The 20299-nt window shown below is 38.3% G+C and overlaps 1 protein-coding gene across 3 annotated transcripts in view; it reads left to right on the top strand.

Moving 5' to 3' along the window:
• The window catches only part of DDX1 (DEAD-box helicase 1), a 32271-nt gene extending 21075 nt beyond the window's left edge, over nt 1-11196 (top strand). For all 3 annotated transcript variants that reach the window (XM_073335978.1, XM_073335979.1, XM_073335980.1), the window contains 10 exons: nt 1029-1217; nt 4035-4086; nt 5272-5418; nt 5983-6074; nt 6909-6981; nt 7567-7639; nt 7735-7777; nt 8023-8118; nt 10080-10200; nt 10855-11196. In XM_073335978.1, the coding sequence (XP_073192079.1) occupies nt 1029-1217; nt 4035-4086; nt 5272-5418; nt 5983-6074; nt 6909-6981; nt 7567-7639; nt 7735-7777; nt 8023-8118; nt 10080-10200; nt 10855-10985 (1017 nt within the window). In that variant the 3' untranslated portion in view covers nt 10986-11196. The remainder of the gene's footprint in view (nt 1-1028; nt 1218-4034; nt 4087-5271; nt 5419-5982; nt 6075-6908; nt 6982-7566; nt 7640-7734; nt 7778-8022; nt 8119-10079; nt 10201-10854) is intronic.
• Nucleotides 11197-20299: the final 9103 nt, after the last annotated feature.

Genomic DNA, 20299 nt, shown 5'->3' with positions numbered 1-20299 from the left:
CAGTTTAATGGCCTGTGATATACTGGCCTACAACTCTCTGAATCTACCTTCCACCATAAGTGGTTACCTACTTTTTTATCTTATTCTAATAGTTTTTTATAGATGACTGTCTGCTAATTAAAGGTATAATGTCGGATTTTTATTTAGAAAGTCAGCAACTTCCTGAAATTACTATTTCTGTTGCTTAGTGTTTACAGAAGATACTCCTGACTTTAATCTGCTGGTCCTTCATGGCTTTCATTTTTTGGCTCAGTTCAAAACTAGCATCTTAAAATTACTCAAGATAACCAACCATTTCAGCCCAACAATGTAAAGGGAAACATACATTTTTACATTATTTAAATATACTCTTACTAAAAGAATGCTTTCAATTTGAAAAGAGAACATTTGTAGGCTAGAAACTACATAGAATGCCATCAAGAGCTGTGTACTTCCTCATTATGAAAAAAGTGCATGACCTTTTTAAAAAACAAAACACTAGAACTATAGTCTACTACTTGGTTCTAGATGTAACTCAAATTAGTGGTGATAAAACAACTTTCGTAATCTGCAGTATTACTGTAGGCATTTTCATATGAAAATTATACTTGGAACAGATACATGCCAACCCTAAAAATGTCCACATTCAGAGATCTGTAAAATTGTAAAGTACCCATGTGATGTATAACAATTCTTCAGATATATACACTTCATTTCTGCTCTGTGTTGCCTCTTCTTTAGCTGCCAATAATGCTACTTTTCTTGACCAGGAATGAGTGGGCAGCTGATTTTAGAGAACAATGGAGTAATTATTTCACTTGGCCAGAAAGATCTTCATATGGCTGGTTTCCATCAACCTCTGTAGAGTCAGAAGTAGGGAGGCAAAAAGTTCTCTGCATGATACCACACTGTCACCAACCTACAAGACCCTTCTGGATTTTATTCTCTCCACCTAAACTCTTGACCAGTAAAAGTCACCTATTATGGTGTTCATAGCTTTGGTAAAACTTCTTGCCCTAAAGTGTTCGTTTTTTGTGTTTTTTCTTAAGGTTATTGTGTGTTCTGCAACTCTACATTCTTTTGATGTGAAGAAACTATCTGAGAAGATCATGCATTTCCCCACTTGGGTTGACTTAAAAGGAGAGGATTCTGTCCCAGAAACTGTGCACCATGTTGTTGTTCCTGTGAATCCTAAAAATGACAAACAATGGGAAAGGCTTGGCAAGAATCATATCAGGGTAAGTGGTTTGTAGTTGCTTATTATACCACAATAGATGAAACTTAATTTAAAAAAAAAACTTTTTTTACTTTCATGCTACACAGTGATTTAAACTGCTAGAACCTGAACTTAACCATGTGGGACCAACTGCCACTGTAGCCTGTTGAAATGGCTACATGTATCTGAATATAGAATTTGGGGTATTGATTGTAGTGTGAAATCCATGTTGTCAACATAATATTGCAGATCTAATAAAACTCAAATTCTGCAAGACTATTGCACTTGCAGTGCCTGAGTCAACTAGGAATCTGGATGAAAGAGACCTGATTGCCAGCAAACTTTAATGAGTTTGAGTTGCAGGGGAAAGCATTATACCTGGGCTTTTTTTGGTATAGTGTTCCATAGCCCGGACATTGTGGCCTGTATTATCTTTCCCCTGTGACTGGTCAGGAGTCTGTAAATAAGTCTTTCTAATGTAGACCTTGCTGTGGTGGTCCATGCCCTTATCAAGACCAACTATCCTAATGGGCTTTACAGATGGAGATTGGCAACTGCAGTGTCAGTTTTGGCTGATTAATTCTAGGCTCTTGTTTTCAGATTGACCAGTTTTGCCTGGCTAAACGAAGCGTATAGATTTTTTTTTTTCTTTTGTAATTTTTTGCTCTTTAAACTATTCATTTGATGGAATTTCAAATAAGGGCAGGATGTAGTCCTGAATGGGGCAACCACCCAACACCTCTGACAACGTGACCTTACGCACATGCTGTGCAGAGGGGTGACCTTTTGCTCTACCAAATGACATCCTCCATTGAGTGTGAGGCAGGTTGCCATTTGGAGAACAAAATAACATCCTTCATGCAGCAAAAATGCTGGCATGTCGTTCTGGTGCAATCCAGCCCCACTGCAGCACAGGAGTAAGCTTCTCTTCTGAGAGACATGGACAACTGACCTCATTCCCTGCTACCCTAAACAAAATAATTACAGAGGCAGTCATCACTCTGTGATCTTATAGCCTCAGAACAGGAGCCCAGGAACTCTATTTTCCAGCTCCACCACTGGAAGTTCTCAGTAGCTTCTGTGTGTCTAGTCTGCTCTCTAGCTCAGGGCTTTAACTGGGGAGCTTGCACTTTCTTGGATCTACTGGCATTTATTTGTGCTGGCGGAGGCAAACTTGCTCTGAGGAGGCCTCATGTTTCTTTGCCAAAGAAATGACCTCTTCCTTGATGTTTACCTTCATACTTCACAATGCCCCTGCCTGCAGTTATTGGCTAACCTGGGGAACGGGAAACCATTTTCTTGCCCAGGGTTGGATTTGAAGTTTTATAAAGACTCAGTTTCCCTGATTAAAACATCTGACCATCCTTAACCTCACAAGGAGAATGGCTAGACCCCAGCATTTCCAGCCAGAGGCAAATTTTCCTCTTCATAAAACCATTCCAAGGTGACATGGAGAAGCCAGGTTCGTTTGGCAAACTTTTTGCAGTGTTTAAATTTAACATATCTGATGAGAACTTATCCTTATTGAGTTGAGGGTAAAGTACTTAATTACTTAAAAACTCACTGAGATTTGAGATAATTCTGTAGCCAATAATCTTTGATTAAGAGAGAATGTGGTAGGTCTTAAACTACCCACTGGAGGGAGTCCATGCATTTGTCAATGCAGCTGAAACTTGCTTTTAAAGGTAATTCCATAAATTTACATTATTTCTTTATATAATACTTAGTTTTTCTCAACTTCTTGTTTGGCTTTTTCGAAAAATTCATTTAGGAAAACAAGCATTTTCCCTTTTGCCCACACATTTCTCCATAACTAGCATACTTATATAATTTTTGAATAGGTTCGTACAAACTCCATAAAAATAAATACTTGGCATTGGTCATCTAAACTTTCCTGTTGCTCTCATGTAGCTGGTTATGGTGGGGATGGGTTTTTTTCTGCCTTGGCTAGAATTAATGTGACTCTCTCAGTATTCAGCTTTCAGGAGAGTTGCTTTAGTAACCAATATGGACTCACTTGCCTCACTTCTTATTACTGACTTCTCTAGTTGAGTATTTTCTCCTGAAGGGCTTTGTTCTGGTTTAAAAATAAACAACGCTGTTTTTTACAATTGGCTTTCTTGTGGTTTTGTTGACTTCTTTTGAATTTTACTCTTTTATATTTAAGTACACTTTTTTTGAAGTATCTTTAACTCCTGAATAATATAAATTTGTAACTCTCCCTCAGAATACTGTAGTTTCCCGTTCAGCAGTCAGAGAATCAATGTAGGTTAGAGAAAGGAGCAGGAGATATAATTCTTGCCATGCAATTCATTGGCTCTATGCTCTTGGACTAAGTAAACTGAAACATAGAGGTAAAGCAATATCTATAAAATAAACATTGACACTTATTTTTCTAAATTTCCCAAAATTCAAACTACTTTTGGCCTAGAGATAGGAAAATTCATCTGAAAACTCAGTGCAAAAATTTCACTTCCGATTAAGTTGATAGCAATTAGGGTTGCCAATTTTGGTTGGGCATCTTCCTGGAGGTTTCATCACATGACATAATCTTTAATGAAAGATTTAATCTTTAATTTTTGGAGGTTCCAGCACAATCCTGGAGGGTTGGCAACTCTAACAGCAATACTCCCATTGATTCTATTGGGACAAGAACTTCACCTTTCATGCTTCCTAATGTTAGGCAAGGCCTTCAGAGCAGTGGCTGTCTTGTGTCTTAAACGCCAAATAGATTGTTGGTGTTTAATAAATAAAATGCAAATTGCTGCTACTTTTGCATAGTTTTGAAGGTACTGCTGTAATTAAATAACATGTTTTTTGTTTTTTTTTCTCTTTCTAGACTGATGAGGTACATGCAAAAGATAATACAAGGCCTGGTGCTAACAGTCCAGGTAATTGAACTTATTCTGAGGTCTTAACAACATTTTGGTATCAGAGCAGTGGTTTTTTAAAATAGTATTCTTTAGAACAGGAGAGGGAAAACTATGGCCCATGGGCTGGATCTGGCGCATCAGGGCATTCAGTCTGGCCTGTGGGATTGCCAGCCCCATGGCGCAGCAGGACTAAGGCAGGCTCCCTGCCTGCCCTGGCCCTGCACCACTCCCTGATACAGCCGGCACCATGTCCCTGCCACCCCTTTTGGGGAGCGGGGATAAGAGGGAAGAAGACTCTGTGCACTGCCCTTGCCTGCAGGCACCACCCTCCACAGCTCCCATTGGCCAGGAATGGGGAACCGCAGCCAATGGGAGCTTCAGGGGGTGGTACACATAGGCGAGGGGAGCCCGTGGTGGAGCTGCATGCCCTGCCTCACCCCACCCCCAGGAGCCATTGCCAGATATGCTGGTCACTTCCAGGAGCAATATGGGGCAAGGGTAGGCAGGGAGCCCTCCTTAATCCCGCTGCATGCTGCTGCTGCTACCCCAGAGCCCTTCGAGGTAAGTGGTGCCAGGCCAAACCCCTCCTGCCTTGAGTACCCTGCTGCACCCCTCCTGCACTCCAACCCTTGCCCTGAGCCCTTTCCTGCTCACTGTACCCCTTCCCACACCCCTGCCCCAGCCCTACATTCATGGCCCTGCATACAATTTCTCCACCCAGATGTGGCCCTGAGGCCAAAAAGTTTGTCTACCTCTGCTTTAGAAGATATCATGAGGCAGAGTTGGGCTGCATTAAGAGAGAGGCCCTACAAAAAGGTATATCATGTCTCCGCTCCTAGAGTCCAGTGATTAGGTCATAGTCCAATTAAGAAAAAGCTTGAGTTGCTAGTCCTCAAGTTAGCAAAGAAAAGCTTGAAAATGGAATCTGAATATAACTGAGGCAGGGATGTCGGCCGGAGTCTGCAGACAATCTTAGTGGCTGAGAGAAGGTAACTTCCCCGTGCTGAGGAAAGAGAATTCTTCGCCCTTTTTCTTTGGGGCAGGAGGAAGTGAGTGCTGCAAACCTGGCACCCATCCATACTAATACACCTGGTTTCTGTGATAAGTGTTCAAAGCAGCCTTCAGAAAACCATATAGTAATAAACTTAGAAAATAGCATTTTTATAAATGCTTTGAGTGACACACATCTCTTGTTATACTCAGAAATGTGGTCTGAAGCTATTAAAATACTGAAGGGAGAATACGCTGTTCGAGCAATTAAGGAACACAAGATGGATCAAGCAATTATTTTCTGCAGAACTAAAATAGACTGTGATAACATGGAGCAGTACTTTATGCAACAAGGAGGAGGTAATATTTCTACAACTTATTTAATCCATTTTATTGATATCTCAAAATTGACTGTGTAGGCTTGAAATAGTCTTTCACTTTTGCTTTAAAGAAATACTAACACTTGAAGATGTTTATATCAAATTGTTTTTTGTTCTTTCAGAATGTTTCAGGTCTTAATTATAAAATTTTCTGAAAGCTGTAACATTAGTTAACCACTAGTTGCTCAGCTGCGTTGGTGGCATACTATGATTACCAAACTTTTCTTGGCCTCTTGGCACCCGAGATCCATGTACTGTAAAATGTAAACTTACTTGCCATGTGTCACTTATACTTTCCAAATAATAGCTTAAAATGAACTGTCCTGTAACAAAATAGTACATTACTGTGATATGTCTGAACTGTATCTTCTGCCTGACATATTTAAAACCTCTCTTCTCACAGAGGTCATCTTTGTTTGTACAACATCTGAATACTGTCACCATAAGTTTTGGACTTAAACATCTAAATATTTGTAGTATGCTGTTGGTGTGATCATTGAATGTGTGTATTCTTTGTTTAATAGAATATTCTAACTTTTTTCAGGCCCAGATAGGAAAGGACATCAGTTCTCATGTGTCTGTCTGCATGGTGACAGAAAACCTCATGAAAGAAAACAAAATTTGGAAAGATTTAAGGTAAAATACCGGCTATTTTTATGGTGTTTCTCTTAGTCTCCATACAAATCTGAACTAGGATGACTGGATGTGGAACTGCAATACTCCCAAACCACTGCAATAAGGGTGTTTATTTCATAATGATGTTTGTGATGCCGGATGGCCTTCTAATCTCTAGATTGAGAGAGCAAAGTGTATCTGCCATTTTGCCCAAACACTTCTCCATTTCATGCTACTCAGAGTTTCAGAGAGGAGTGAACAAGTCCTTCACAGTGCAGTATGGAATGTGGAAAGATTACTACTTTAGTAGCCTACCTACTTACCTGAAAAAACAAAGAGTCCGGTGGCACCTTAAAGACTGACAGATTTATTTGAGCATAAGCTTTCGTGGGTAAAAACGTCACTTCTTCAGATGTGGATACAGATTAACACAGCTACCCCCTGCTACTTACCTGAAGTTGTAAGCAAATAGTTTGCTCCTGTGAACATGGGATAGGGCTCGTAATGTCATATGTGGTGTCTAATTAATAGCATAAGCCATGCTTTAAGGTGTATGACCAGTCTTCCAATTTTAGGAGCATCCACATTAAAATGGCTCATCAAGCCAGAGGCCCAGGATGTAATTGTTCACTATTGTCTAAACTCTTGTGACATGTTACTGTAATTGATTGTGTAGCTTCTAAAGACTAGGACCAATTAAATTTTTTTAAAGGAACCTAATGTTAGGCTAAATAAATCACCCAGCTCTCAAAGAATTCTCTATTTAAAGGCCCTTGAAGTGAGTATGAGGTGAGGGTGGGAGAAATTTAAAAACAAACTGTAGTGGGTTTAACTATGAATTCAATTTTTCCTTAGAAGGGAGATGTCAGATTCTTGATCTGCACCGATGTAGCTGCTAGAGGAATTGATATCCGTGGTGTTCCTTATGGTAAGAAGTCTAAATATGATTAACACCTGAATTTTAGCTATGGAACTCTGTAAGGATTTTCTTAAGTATTTGAATATGTAAGCCAAGTATATAATAACTACACTGAGAACTTTACGGTTACAAAATCAGGCATTCGAATATTAGGAAGTTCATGGGCAATCTTAATTTGGCCATCTTGTGTATGTATGTGTTATGTTGCTGTCTGTAACTACATAATCAATTTTTTTTTTCCCGTCCCTCTCCTCCAGAAAACAGTCTTATACTGTGAAGTGTTGAGCAACCTTAACTATAGGTGTTGCTACCTGAGCTGGTTATAATTTTTGGGGCAGGGCGGTTTGAAACAAGAAAAATAAAATTTTTAAAATATCATTTGTTAAAGGTAACTTTCATGTCAACAACTGTTTTGTTACTCTGTAAAACTGTTTTTTATATGCATGGAAAAAGGGATTACAGCAGAGTTGAGGCAGAATAAATTAACAATATGTATGATTACTAGAAGTAATTAGTACAACCTGGGTTGTATGCTCCCGCTATGAAGTGTCATACTCCTATATGTGGTAACATCCACTTCTTTTTAAAATGCAGTTATCAATGTCACACTCCCTGATGAAAAGCAAAACTACGTTCATCGAATTGGGAGAGTAGGCAGAGCTGAAAGGTATGTTGGAACCTTCATCAGTCTTAGGAGGTTTGTTTAATGCTTCAAATGCACTTTAGAAATATTTATTTAAGTACTTCTTTCAAACATTTCAGAATGGGTCTGGCGATTTCCCTCGTGGCAACAGAAAAAGAGAAGGTAATTCTAATCCAAAAGCAGAGGCACTGGGTGGAACAAAAGTTGTTTTGAGTAAAGTTTTTATTGTGGCTGATACCTAACTTAATCTCTTGCTTTGGAAAACACCAGTTTGTTTGTACCCTTAATTTTGGTTTAGTGCATCTGCTTCTTGCATCTTTAACTGAGCATTGTAGTTCTTACACTGGATTTAATGAAAATAATAAATGCATTGTTTTTGTGTGGCATATTTTTCACTTCTTGTCTAGGTGTGGTATCACGTTTGTAGTAGCCGTGGAAAGGGTTGCTATAATACCAGGCTGAAAGAAGATGGAGGTTGCACTATATGGTACAATGAGATGCAGGTAATCTTTCATTTGTTTTTGTTTTTGTTTTTTTCAAAAATATCACCTATTTATTTAAAAGGGGAAAAAATAGCTGATACTAGTTTTTCAAGGATTGAGGAATGTGCATTATCGATCTAGTCTAGTTTTAATTGAAGTATAGATCATGTTGTCTTCATCCATGAGATTTTGAAACTTTTAAAAATAGTTTTATTTAAAGTGAAAAATGTGGTGGTTGGGAATATGTATCTCATTTTAATCTACAAATTCTGAAATTCATTTTGATTATTATCCTGTTGATGATAAATATCCAAGAACTTTTTTTTTTTCTAGCCTCTTAGTTTTGGCACTGACTTATGTCCAGTGTTTTCACAGATAAAATAACTGACTCCATTATGCTAAGATATTGCTAGTGAATGTTTTAATTACATCTTAACTGTCCTGTTTAAAAATGATGATTCAAAGTAGAAAGCAGAATGTCTCACTCTTATGGTCTAGTCAAATAGACTGGTGACTATTAGTTTGCATGTCCGTTTCAAGAATGTAATATCACCTCATACAATAATTCCCAATCAAATTTTGATAACTTAAAGTGCAGCTGATTTATGCTGCTATTGCACAGACTGATAGGAATCTTATATTCTCATCTTGCATTCAGAATCTGCATGTTGTTCTGGATATGTATTTTATTACCTTCCTAACGACATGCTGTGGACTGTTATAAAATGGGATTAAAAATCTGATATTGTTTAATCCATTTCATTTACTAAGATAAAGTATCTTTATATCTGTCATTCCTCTTAACCTGAGAATATCACTTTTATACAAATACAGATTTTTTGAATGGGATACGTCACACTTGAAATTGCTGGACATTCATGGCAACTTGCACTTGTGAAATATAATACCTTTTATGTAATAAAATAAGCAGTTAGGTTCAGCCAACAAGTTATTCTGTGTGGGTCGGCCCCATTAAAGTTAGGGAAGAGGTTCTCAAACTGGGCATCATGACTCCTTGGGGGGTTACATGGGGGTCATGAGCTGTCAGCTCCATGGGGCTGATAGCCCCAAGCTCCAATTAAATTACCTCCCCTCCACATTTTAATTTATAAGTGGGGAGTCACGATCAGAGGCTTGCTGTGTGAAAGGGGTCTCCAGTATAAAAAGTTTGAAAACCACTGCAGTAGGGGCACTCTTTGGATGTAGGGGATCTGCCCATAGAGAGTTATGGCTATTCTGGGATGTATTAAAAGGAGTGTCCATATGTAAGACACAAGAGGTAGTAATTCCCCTTTCCCCACCATTGGTGAGGCCTCAGCTGGAGTACTGTGTCCACTTTTTGGGCACCACCCTTTAAAAAAACATGTAGACAAATTGGAGAGAGTTCAGAGAGCAACAAAAATAAGAGGTTTAAAAAACATGACCTGCAAGCAATGGTTGAAAACATGACTTTGGGGGACAGAAGTCTTCAAATAATGTAAAAGTTTGTTATAAAGAAAACAGCTGATCACTGCTCTGTTTATATGTCCACTGAGAGTAGAACAAGAACTAATCAGCTTCGTTTGTAACAAGGGAAATTTAGGTTGGATATTAGAAGGGGGGGCGTTAAATGTAAGGATAGTTAAGCAATTGAACAGGTTACCTGGAATGGTGGTAGAATTCCTGTCACTGGAGGCTTTTAAGAACAGGTTAGACAAATGCAGCTGTCGGGGATTGTCTAGAGATGTACTTAATCGTGCCTTAGGAAGAGGGGAGAGAACCACAGAAGTGGAGGGCTCGATGGAACTCAAGAGGTCATAGAGTCCAAGCTAGTATGCATGCACTTCTGAGCCTTTATTCCTTTCAGGGCAAACTCTGTTCTTGAATGTATGCCACTCCAGTTGGAACCACTGAATGTAATCACTGGTTTAGAACAATATAATACTATCTTCTGGTTCAGAAATGGAAGAATCTTTAAGACTGAATTATTTTTTCTTTCTTAGTTGCTGGGTGAGATTGAAGAGCACCTGAATTGTACTATTTCCCAAGTTGAGCCAGATATAAAAGTACCAGTGGATGACTTCGATGGGAAAGTTACATATGGACAAAGAAGGGCTGCAGGCGGTAAACAACTAATTAGTGTTCGCTAGTCTAGTAATACATTCATTCTATTAGTGGAAAGAGTGACTTAATAACAATAAATTGACAATGATCCCTATCCTAGGACTTTTAATTTTATATAACCACTTTTTATGTAGCCTTTTGGAAGAGCCCATGTCACTAAACAAAGCATCCATGATTATTTTCACTCCACCCTCCATATCTGACTGACTGTCTGTGATACATGGCAGGCCATCAAATGTAACATCCCTCTGGGTTATACAGGATCCTGTTTTTTCAAAATATAAATTTATATAAAAATGTGGCTGCATGCACATAAGCACGTGAATTCTTTCCAGGCAGTTGAAAGCATGGTTATGTATTTATGGCCCTGAGCATGTGTTTAACCATCACATAAATGCAGTTAAATAAACTGACCTTCTAAACTCTCATGTTTATGAAAGGTATTTTAATTGGTTTTTGTCTAGATAATTACAGTTTGTTTCTAGCTTACCTGCAGCAGATAGGATTTACTGTGTGTGGTGAGGGCTTCAAGTTTGCCAGTAGCAAGTTAGTAAGGCTGGAATAACTAACTTTCTGAACAATTGCAACTGAACCTAAGTACTGCGGACAAGTTATTTCAAGCATGTCCTTTATAGTGTGGTTCTTTTTTGGCAGGTGGAACCTATAAAGGCCATGTGGATATTTTGGCACCTACAGTACAAGAGTTGGCTGCCCTTGAAAAGGAGGCTCAGACATCTTTCTTACATCTTGGCTACCTTCCTAACCAGCTGTTCAGAATGTTTTGATTGTGCCACACTTTAGGCAAGACTTGAATAATAAAAAAAAGCTCCACATTGAAAATACTATAATCTTGTGCTGCCTCTCAGCAGCAGTATTTACTATAACTCTAAAAATAAGACCCTGTTCTTGCATGTCAAGCAACCCTGTTCAAGAATGTAGACTCCCATGTTTTAGCTGTCTTAAATGCTGACCTAATAAAAGAGAACTAATCTAAAACTGAGTGTTTTTTATATTTTTCCATCACCCCAAATTGAGTGAGAATGTTAAATATCTTTCTCATAAATATAAAATGATTTGTCCTGGTATTATTTTGTCAGATTAAATTCAGTTTTGAATCACATAGCCAACCTTGACCAAAACTTTGTTCACTTGTGGTGTTCTTTTGTTTTTCCTTTTTTGTTTTGTTTTTTTTAAAAGGACTAGAACACAGGATTTTTAATGCATGTTATAACAAACATTTGACTTTTCACAAAGTACATAGTTTTAAAATAACTATTGTGGGAGAAATCCAGCAAGTTTCTTTTAAATATCTTAGAAGTTAGAGGCTCTGACTTGTATCTACAAAACCATGGAACTTAGATCCTTTGAAATCATCCTGCTTTGCTTAAGTATTGCAGAATATTGAGTCTTCTGATATTTAGTATATGTAATCCAAAGTTTGTTGGGAAAAGGTAATGAACACTTGAATTCATTTGGCTAAACGGAAATTCCTGGGACCAGCATTCATAAGCATTACAAGCGACAGTCTTCATCCTGCAGACCTTATAAATGGTAATAGTTGAAGGCGCTAGTAGGGAGGTTTTTGAATACCCCTCCGATATCTCTGTGGCTATCCTCTTTTTATAGTCACTATAAATTGCATTCGTATGCATTCAGGTAATGTCTGTCTAATGTCATTTCATTTAAAAGTTTGGATTTCTTTGATTTTGTGGCTTCAGGTAAAAATCTTAATATTACTTTAAAATTATTTTCAGCAGCTTAACAAACCAATTGCTGTTTTAACACTTAAAAATATCCAAGGCTACAGGAAGTGTCTGATATTGTATGTGTAGGGGCATGTGTGAGAGTTGTCCTGTTTCCCTGAATATCCTCTCCATTCTTGTGAGCAGAAAACATATTTCAAGAACTGGAGTAGTGTGCCTGCTTTCCAGAATGGAGGAAATGGCCCAGTGTGCATCGGGATGAGAACCCAGCTGCCTAGGTTTTTAAGTTGTCCCACTGAGAAATATGAAGTAGCCTCTACGTTGAAAAATGTTGGGGGGGAGCCCACCCGGGAGAGGGAAGAGAACTAGTTATTTTGTCAGTAACTTAAAACTGACCTGCAAAAATTGATAAGATTCATTAGAACTGGATATTATAACTAAATTGTGCAGTGGCCTACAAGTTCTCTTTTATCTCTGAAAATCTTTCTAGTATTCTTGTACTTTGATACAAGCAAAGGTGCCACAAGTCAGGCAGGCTCTCACCAGTGTGCGTTTTCATGTAGCAATGGAAGCCTGCCATGTGACTTCACATCAGTAAAGGTGGTAATGGTTCTCCTTCCCCAGCCTCAATATGACCTACACAAAGCAGGTGCACTTAACTGAACGGTGTTCCTTAAGTAGTTCAAAAATTGTAGGTGTAAGTGAAATTTTCATTTTGCAACACTAAAATCACTTCAAACACACAAGCATCAGAATCGTTCAGTGGGTGGAGATTTTTTTTTTTTTTTGGTGAGTAAAGTTGTTCCCTAAACCTTCATCCAAGTGTAAAGAGTGAAATAATTTTTTTTTGAACAGGACGAGCAAAAAATAGACCAGATGTTTCAAGTAAAAGCCTTGTTTAGGCACCAAAATAAAAATTGAGAGGCGTTAAATATTCACAATTCTGAAGTCTAATCCTAAGACTGAAGATGGCTAAATAAATCTTTAAGTACATAGTTTTTAGGCACTCGGGTTTGGAGAACATTGGCTTTCTTTCTTCCAGCATCAGCCTCTCTCTTATATTTAAGAGGCTTTTTTTTGGTAGTCTCTTAAGTATGTACTCTCAAAGACATGACTTAGTGAAGGATTCCCAACTAGGGAGTTTATAATCCTTCAGAACCTGGCTGTGCTAAACAGAATGTAGTGCAAAGTGAACAGCTTTCTTAGTAGGCATTTATGTAGATCGTTGCTGGGGGCAGGTGGGGATGTGTGTGTTGAGGTAGTACATTGGCAAGGCTGTTTGTGTTCCCTGTTACAAGGAATTAAACTGTATTGCTTATATTAAATCAGGCTGCCAGCTACGTTAGTGGTAGTTTATAATGTTACTATGACGTTTACTGATCATCTATCTCGGAATACAAATAAGACCACCTTCCTAGTGAGTCCACAAAGCTGAGAAAGATGAACTCAACTAAGATGCTTAGGTTTTGTTTTGTTTTTTTTAAATCAAAGTAGCTTGACATATAAGAGTAGGTGCTTGATGTTGGTTGTAGGTTAGGAGATTTTGGGGAATAGGCAGACTGATGCTGTATAGGCAAGCAACCCAAGCTACCTAGCTAAGGCCCCAGTTAAGTGCCCTTTTTCAAACAGCGATTCTTTCTGAATCCAGCAATGTTGATTTTGCTTTTGCATCCATGGCTGAAAGTTAAAGATGGGTTTTTGCCACCAGTCTAAATCTGGAGCAGTTCTGTTTAAGTGTAGTCACACCAATTCAAATGAGGTCAGAATGTCTTTGAAACTCAAGTACCAAATAACATGAATCTATTTAAGCTGGGCATGAGAGCGCAGACACCAATGATATCCAAAATATTATTCATACTAGTATCATGGTCATTAAATTGGCTGCCCAATTAATACTGAAGGCTGTGGGTGTGTGTCATGGCTAAAAACAGAAAATCTATTGACTGCCTCATGGTGGTGCTAATGTTTCATTGATGCCTAAGGGGCACAAAATCTAAACTAGTCTGTTACTGCCACTTGGCGTCAATGTGTTTTTTGTTTTTGTTTTTCTTCCCTTTTTTATGATACTGCTTCAAGCTAAAATTTTTTATCAAAGATATTGGATCTTCATGTATGGAGCTAAACTTAGTGTTCACAGTGAAGAAACTTTGCTTCATTAGCTGACTTGTTGCTACAAGATTAAACATGCAATTTAAACTGTCAATGTTTTTATCCACCACTAATTATTTTAAACAGTTTGTACCTTGTTTTGGGTACAATATGAATTCTTGCTGTAGACAGATCACCTGTACATGTCAAAACTGTTTATGTTCATTGCTGTTCTCATTAACTCTAGTAATCAGCGTGGAATGATAAATTTTCATAAATGTACAACCCTGTGTGAGTAGCTCTGTTACTGAATGTCTTTAAATTTCAGAGCTATGAATGAAGAGGTGGTAATGATGGCAAGCAGATCAGTACACGTACACATTTAATTGTTCCTGATCAAAACTGAGTTATACTGGATTTTAAGAATATAGTAAAATTTAGCAAAAAAAGTTAGCTTTTACTTTTCCTGAACTTCTTGTTTTAGAAGAAATATTCTTAAAATGGGTGTAATTGGGAGGAATAAAACGTTGACCTGTATATCGCAGTTTCACTTATTGGGTACTTTGCATTGTAGTATAGTCAGAAATAAAACAGTCAGAAATACAAAGCTGTTGAATCAGTATGTCTCATGAGAGTTCATGCTCTTATTGGATGATTAACTATAGGAGTATTTATAACTACTGGTAGTAATCTTTCTTTGTTTTCCTTTTCTACACTATAAAGGTTCCTTTTATGGAGGGGAAAAGGATACAGATGGTGTTTGCTACTCTGTGTCCAAACTGCTGAGTTGGGGCCCCTTTTTAGTATACTCCAAAGGCAGGAGTTCAGTGGTCTCTTACTCTTTTTAAGTACGGTTCTATTTTGCTACTGTGAGGGCAGACAAAATTGCTTCTGGCAATACTGTGTTTTGCTTCAGTGTTTTCATGTTTATGGAACCACACATGCAAATAAATGTGCCTAGTCTACTTGAAGATGTAATTGGTCTGTGGTCACTTCCATATGTGAATATCCATATAATACTATGTATCTAACTTATTTCCTTCATAATGAAATCAATTATCAAAATAGCTTACTGCTCATAGTACTAACAAAAACTTGAGGAGGAAACCAAAATGAGCAGAGAGCTACAAGTTTATATTCGTGATTAGGGATTGCATGCATACACTAAGCCACATTTTAAAATTAAGATTTTTATTTTTGGTGTGGTGGGGGCAGAAATAAGGACTCAACCGTGGGTAGCTGTGTTGTGTTGTGTTGTTTTTTTGTGTTAAATCCTCAACCTGTCAAAGTTCTACCTCTAGTCACATGTGGACTAAGAATAACCATGAATTATGGAACTTAAACCTAGAAGAGACCTTATTAGCACCTATTGTAGGGGAATCCCCTTGACAATTAAAGTTTGTTCTGAATATATTGTGATCACCAGACATTTCTGCATGAACTTTATAGACTAGTTTTATAACTGTTTGAAAGTAAGGCCTTAGATAGAAAGCATCTCCTAATTATAATGCTGAATAATCTCCTCCCATAACCTTGTAGAGAGTTTCATAAGGCGGATGAGTGTGATTCCTGTCCTATCTCTTCATGTATAGTGCTTGTCATCAACATATAGTGCTTTTATCTATTGGGTGGGTAGGTGGGTTTTGTTTTTTGGGTTTTTTTTAAAGCCCTTTACAAAAGAGGTCACTATCATGATTCCCATCTTAAATGTGGAAATGAAGGCACAGATGCAAAGTCAGTTGCCCAGGGTCACCCAGCAGGCCAGTGGCACAGCCAGGAATAAAACACTCGTCTCCTGAGTCCTAGTCCACTGTACTGTCTGCTAGTATAAGGCCAGACAGAGTCAGACTTGACACAGAATATGGCCTTGATCTCCTGATTCATAGACCTCTGCTCAAGGCTATATATCATGCTCCTCTCTAAATGTGATGATCTTACCAAAAATTTGTCATAGTAATGCTTGGAAAATACACACTGTGCTACCTAAAATATTTTATCTATATGGGCACAAAAAGGTAATCTTTGTAATAACACATTAAAGATATCTTCTCACTAAAGTCCTGAATACTGTTACTTGTAGCTGATATACCATCGTAAAGCAAGGTATTAAAAGTGCTGTATTATGACTGAGTATATTAGTAGAACATGCATGGACATATGCTGAACTGGAGTTATATACTGCAATACCCAAAAGGCCATTAGACAGGTAAGCAGCACTGTTTCTAGGGGGCTGAGAAGACTTACTTTGCCTACAGTTATAGAGGGGAAAAGAAATGTGATGCAGCAAACTGAAGCGAGGAAACCGTGCATGTTCAACAGATCAGATCTGGCAGGTATGGAAATATCCTACCATTTAGAATCTGTAAGGTAATAAAAGTACCCTGGCCCACCAGTCTTTGCCTCCTGGGTTTCATTAGCTGTCTTCTGCCCTGGGCAAAAACCCAGCAGATACTATCACATCTAACTTGAAACAAAACTAATTATCTCTATTTGATGCTAAAAACCACACCATGCACAGAGACCAAAAATACATGATCAGTAAAATCCCATTATAAACACCTGTTCTCCACACAAGCTATCTTTCTCCAGCTCTGTTCTAGTACTTTTGAGTACCAACACCCACTAATGAGGCTTCATCTTATTATGTAAACTGCATCCAAGATACTCAAGTATGTGAGCGAGAGTAGTTGGCATATTAGCATATATGCATGCGTAGCATGGTCTTCATAGGCTTGTTGAGAGCTGGTTGTGAAGGACCAGCATGCTTTCCTAAAGTGAATGAATAATTATTGTAAAACAGTGGTTATAAAATTTACCTGCTGCTTAGCCATATTTTTAAATCAGCTGTTTCAAAATTCCAAACCATTTGTAGTACATTAAGTTCTTTAATGGGAGGTTACACTTTTACCCAGCATTGGGACCAAAAAAAAGTAATGTGACTTAAGCTTTTTGGTGCTATTTAAACATGTAGGCCAGTTTTTTGTAATTTAAAAAAAAAATTGTATTCCCATTGTCCTCTTGTAGTGTAAGTTACAGCCAAATGCAATTTGAAATGATAACGGTCAGCACATCCATAACTACAGTGCTGCTCCCAGTACTATTGTAGTGCGCCAAAGTAATGAAAGAACACTTTTTTCCAAATTCAAGAAAAAGTCTCTAAAAGCTTTAAAATGAGCAGAAGCCACTTAAAGTTCTCTGTCAACTGTCCAAATTACATAAAAGTCCTGCTGTGACAGCTTGATGTGCAATATGCTACTTTTTCACTAGTGTCTTTATTTAATCCAATTTTCTAAAGCACATAGTACCTTGAAATATACAGCACCCACACTTTTTTTCCTTAGCATCTTACTGAGTTAAAAAAATTAAACAAAAAAAAAAACCAAGCAAACCCTACCTTCTGTGCTCTCAATCTTCCTTGACTGCTTTAGAGGACACAGTCTTTGCATCTCACAACATAAGAAATTTTCTACCTCCTATTTTTCATTTGGCAAATGAACTTTAAAGCATCAACACTTTTTGTAAAGCTGAATGATTGACTTAAAATGAAAAATAAGTTAAAGCCAGGTTGACCTATGGTGCCCTATCTACCTAGGCTGCAAGGGGTTTTCTAGACCCATTTTAATTAGTGTGTGATCTTGCATGCAATCTGTACTTGGAGAGGTGCCCCAGCATGCACTGTTCTGCAATCTATTGAATACAGCAAGAAATGCCCAGGACCTGGTCAAGTTAAACATTGGGTATAAGATAACCCAAAGAGTCAGGGAAATGGGTTTGCAACCCGAACACATCCTCCAATTTCATCTTGCCTTTGCAATTCCCCCTTTTTAAAAAAAAAAGTTATTTTATTTTGAAGAGACCCTTTAAAACCTTTTTCCTACTCAGACTACATGTGTCCAGAATCATATCTGTTTACTTTAGTGACAAAAAGCAAGTTAGTTGCCTTTTACTCCTGTTAAGCCTGCATGCTGAAGAGAGCAAACTCTACATTGTTGATTCTCTGCACATTTGTTTGCATGATTCCAGTCAGTTTACATCTGTTGTAAACCAGTTAAGACCATGGGGTTTGCACAGGGGTCACTGAAAGCCTAATTTGGCCTGAAAAACTTATTTGTAATGAGTGTGAGAAGGGGAATTAAAAAAAGAAAGAAAAAACATGCAGAGCCCATGCTCAGTTTGCATGTCTGCCAGTTAGAAAACAATACGTCTAGTAAACACGGCTCCTTAGTAAACGTTTTCAAAAGTGACCAGTGAGTCAGGTGTTTCAGTTTTTGGTGTGCAACTGAAGATACTTTTAAAGGGGCTGAGTCCTCACCCTCTGAAAAGCAGTCTCCTTTCTAAGGTGTCTCAGAATCGCTAATCACGTTTGGAAAAACTTGGCTACTGAGAGAACTCTTTCCTCCACTCACATGCCATCTTTTTATAGCCGTTCTTTAGAGCAGAATCGTACTTTAAACATTACATATTAAAGGTAGCCTGTCTGACTAAAACACAGTGAAAAGTTACATAAGCTCCCTACAGTATATCATTCAGAAGTCCCAGTTTTAGTTGAAATCTGGCTTTAAATGTATTTCATAGTTTATGCATTAAGAGAAATGCATTCCCAAACTTTCAAAACCTGCATTGAGCCTGTTAGCGGTGAACCCCAGCCTGTTTCACCTAGTCATATAGGAGACATCAAATGGAGCAGTACTAATTTTATATTTTTGTTTATTGTTGTCTGATCATTAATTATGTATTATATGGATTACTTAAGAATCCCCAGTTATCACTTTGAGGGTTGACAGGTTCTTGTCCCAAGATCAGGCCCAGTATTATTCAAATTATTATATAGTTGGGAACCCCAATGTGCACAGTTGCAACGCACACTATAGGAACTCTTGTATTAATTAACTATAGTTGTAAATATAATTATCACTGTCACAAATACCCCAACTTAGTAAGACAGGGATACTACATAATGTACATCTGCACATCCATATACTCACACCATCCCTTGTAGAACCACCTGAAGTGTTAGCCATCATCTTCCTCATCACTATCACCTTCCACATCATCACTAGTGGCCATCATTCTGACACCTCCCAAGGACTACATCTCCTTCTCCTACTGCCCCTAGACAGGGATGCCACTTTTGTAATATGTTACACCGATCCTGTCATGTTTGATGCATATTCAGTAGGGGATTTTCCCCCTTTTCCTTATTTGTATTTCCTCACCTTACTAATGTTGGAGTGTCTTTTTTCCTATAGGTTAGTTTATCAGTTATCCCAGCTTCTTATCATATATGTCAATTCGTTACCATGGCCCTTTTGTTATTAGGTATCACATTTGTTATTTCTGTCCCAGCTGGTTATTTTGGTTCTTTCCAAGTTCCTAGGTGTGGTGTACCTGTTAAGTTTAAAAGGGTATGAACTTAGGAAAGCCCCTATGCCAACCTGCTTTAATGCATCCTCTATGTTAAAGTTCATAGCCATATATGAACCTTGTGCTTTAGCTCATCACCATCTATCTAGGTGAAAGATCCCAAACATATGTATGCTAACCTTGCCTTAGCTCAACATAAGGATGTGGCCTGCAAGTCCCTTGTGTTACAGCCAAAATATACTCTAATATAAACCTATTATAATAAAACAAATAATTAAACCTCTATAAGAAACTTATAAGAAAAGCTATATAAGCAAGCAGGCTAGCCTTAGCTTTATTTCATGTATCTCTGTTCATTGCCAGGACACTTCTGTGGCTGACTCATGTACCTGTAGTCAGAACTTCCCCTTAAACTCTATTTTCAGCTCCCAAAATACTTGGGGTTTTCCATTGGGCCATTTATCTGTGAAAAGTTTATCTGTTCAAAGTTCATAGGCCTCAAGCCTTAAACTAACTTGCTGAAGCTAATGTCTTACAAGGTACAGGCCTATAGGTTTCTTGCATTACTGCTGAATACAATGCAAAGCAGTGAATATAATAAAGGCAAACTAGCCCACGGGGCTACATTATGTATGTTTATAGGATACTGATCACCTATTCTACCTACAGTGGCAAAAAGTTGTAGTCTCTCCCTCATCCTGTGGCAATTCCTTAGAACAGTGTTTCCCAAACTTGGGACACCGCTTGTTTAGGGAAAGCCCCAGGCGGGCTGGGCAGGTTTGTTTACCTGCTGCGTCAGCAGGTTCAGCCAATCGCAGCTCCCACTGGCTGCGGTTCACCACTCCAGGCAAATGGGGGCTGCAGGAAGCAGCAGCCCATACGTCCCTCAGCCCGCGCCGCTTCCCGCAGCCTTCATTGGCCTGCAGCAGTGAACTGCAGCCAGT

This window comes from Lepidochelys kempii, chromosome 3, assembly GCF_965140265.1.
Source record: "Lepidochelys kempii isolate rLepKem1 chromosome 3, rLepKem1.hap2, whole genome shotgun sequence".
Taxonomy (NCBI): Eukaryota; Metazoa; Chordata; order Testudines; family Cheloniidae; genus Lepidochelys; species Lepidochelys kempii.
This window is presented reverse-complemented; position numbering and strand designations above follow the sequence as displayed.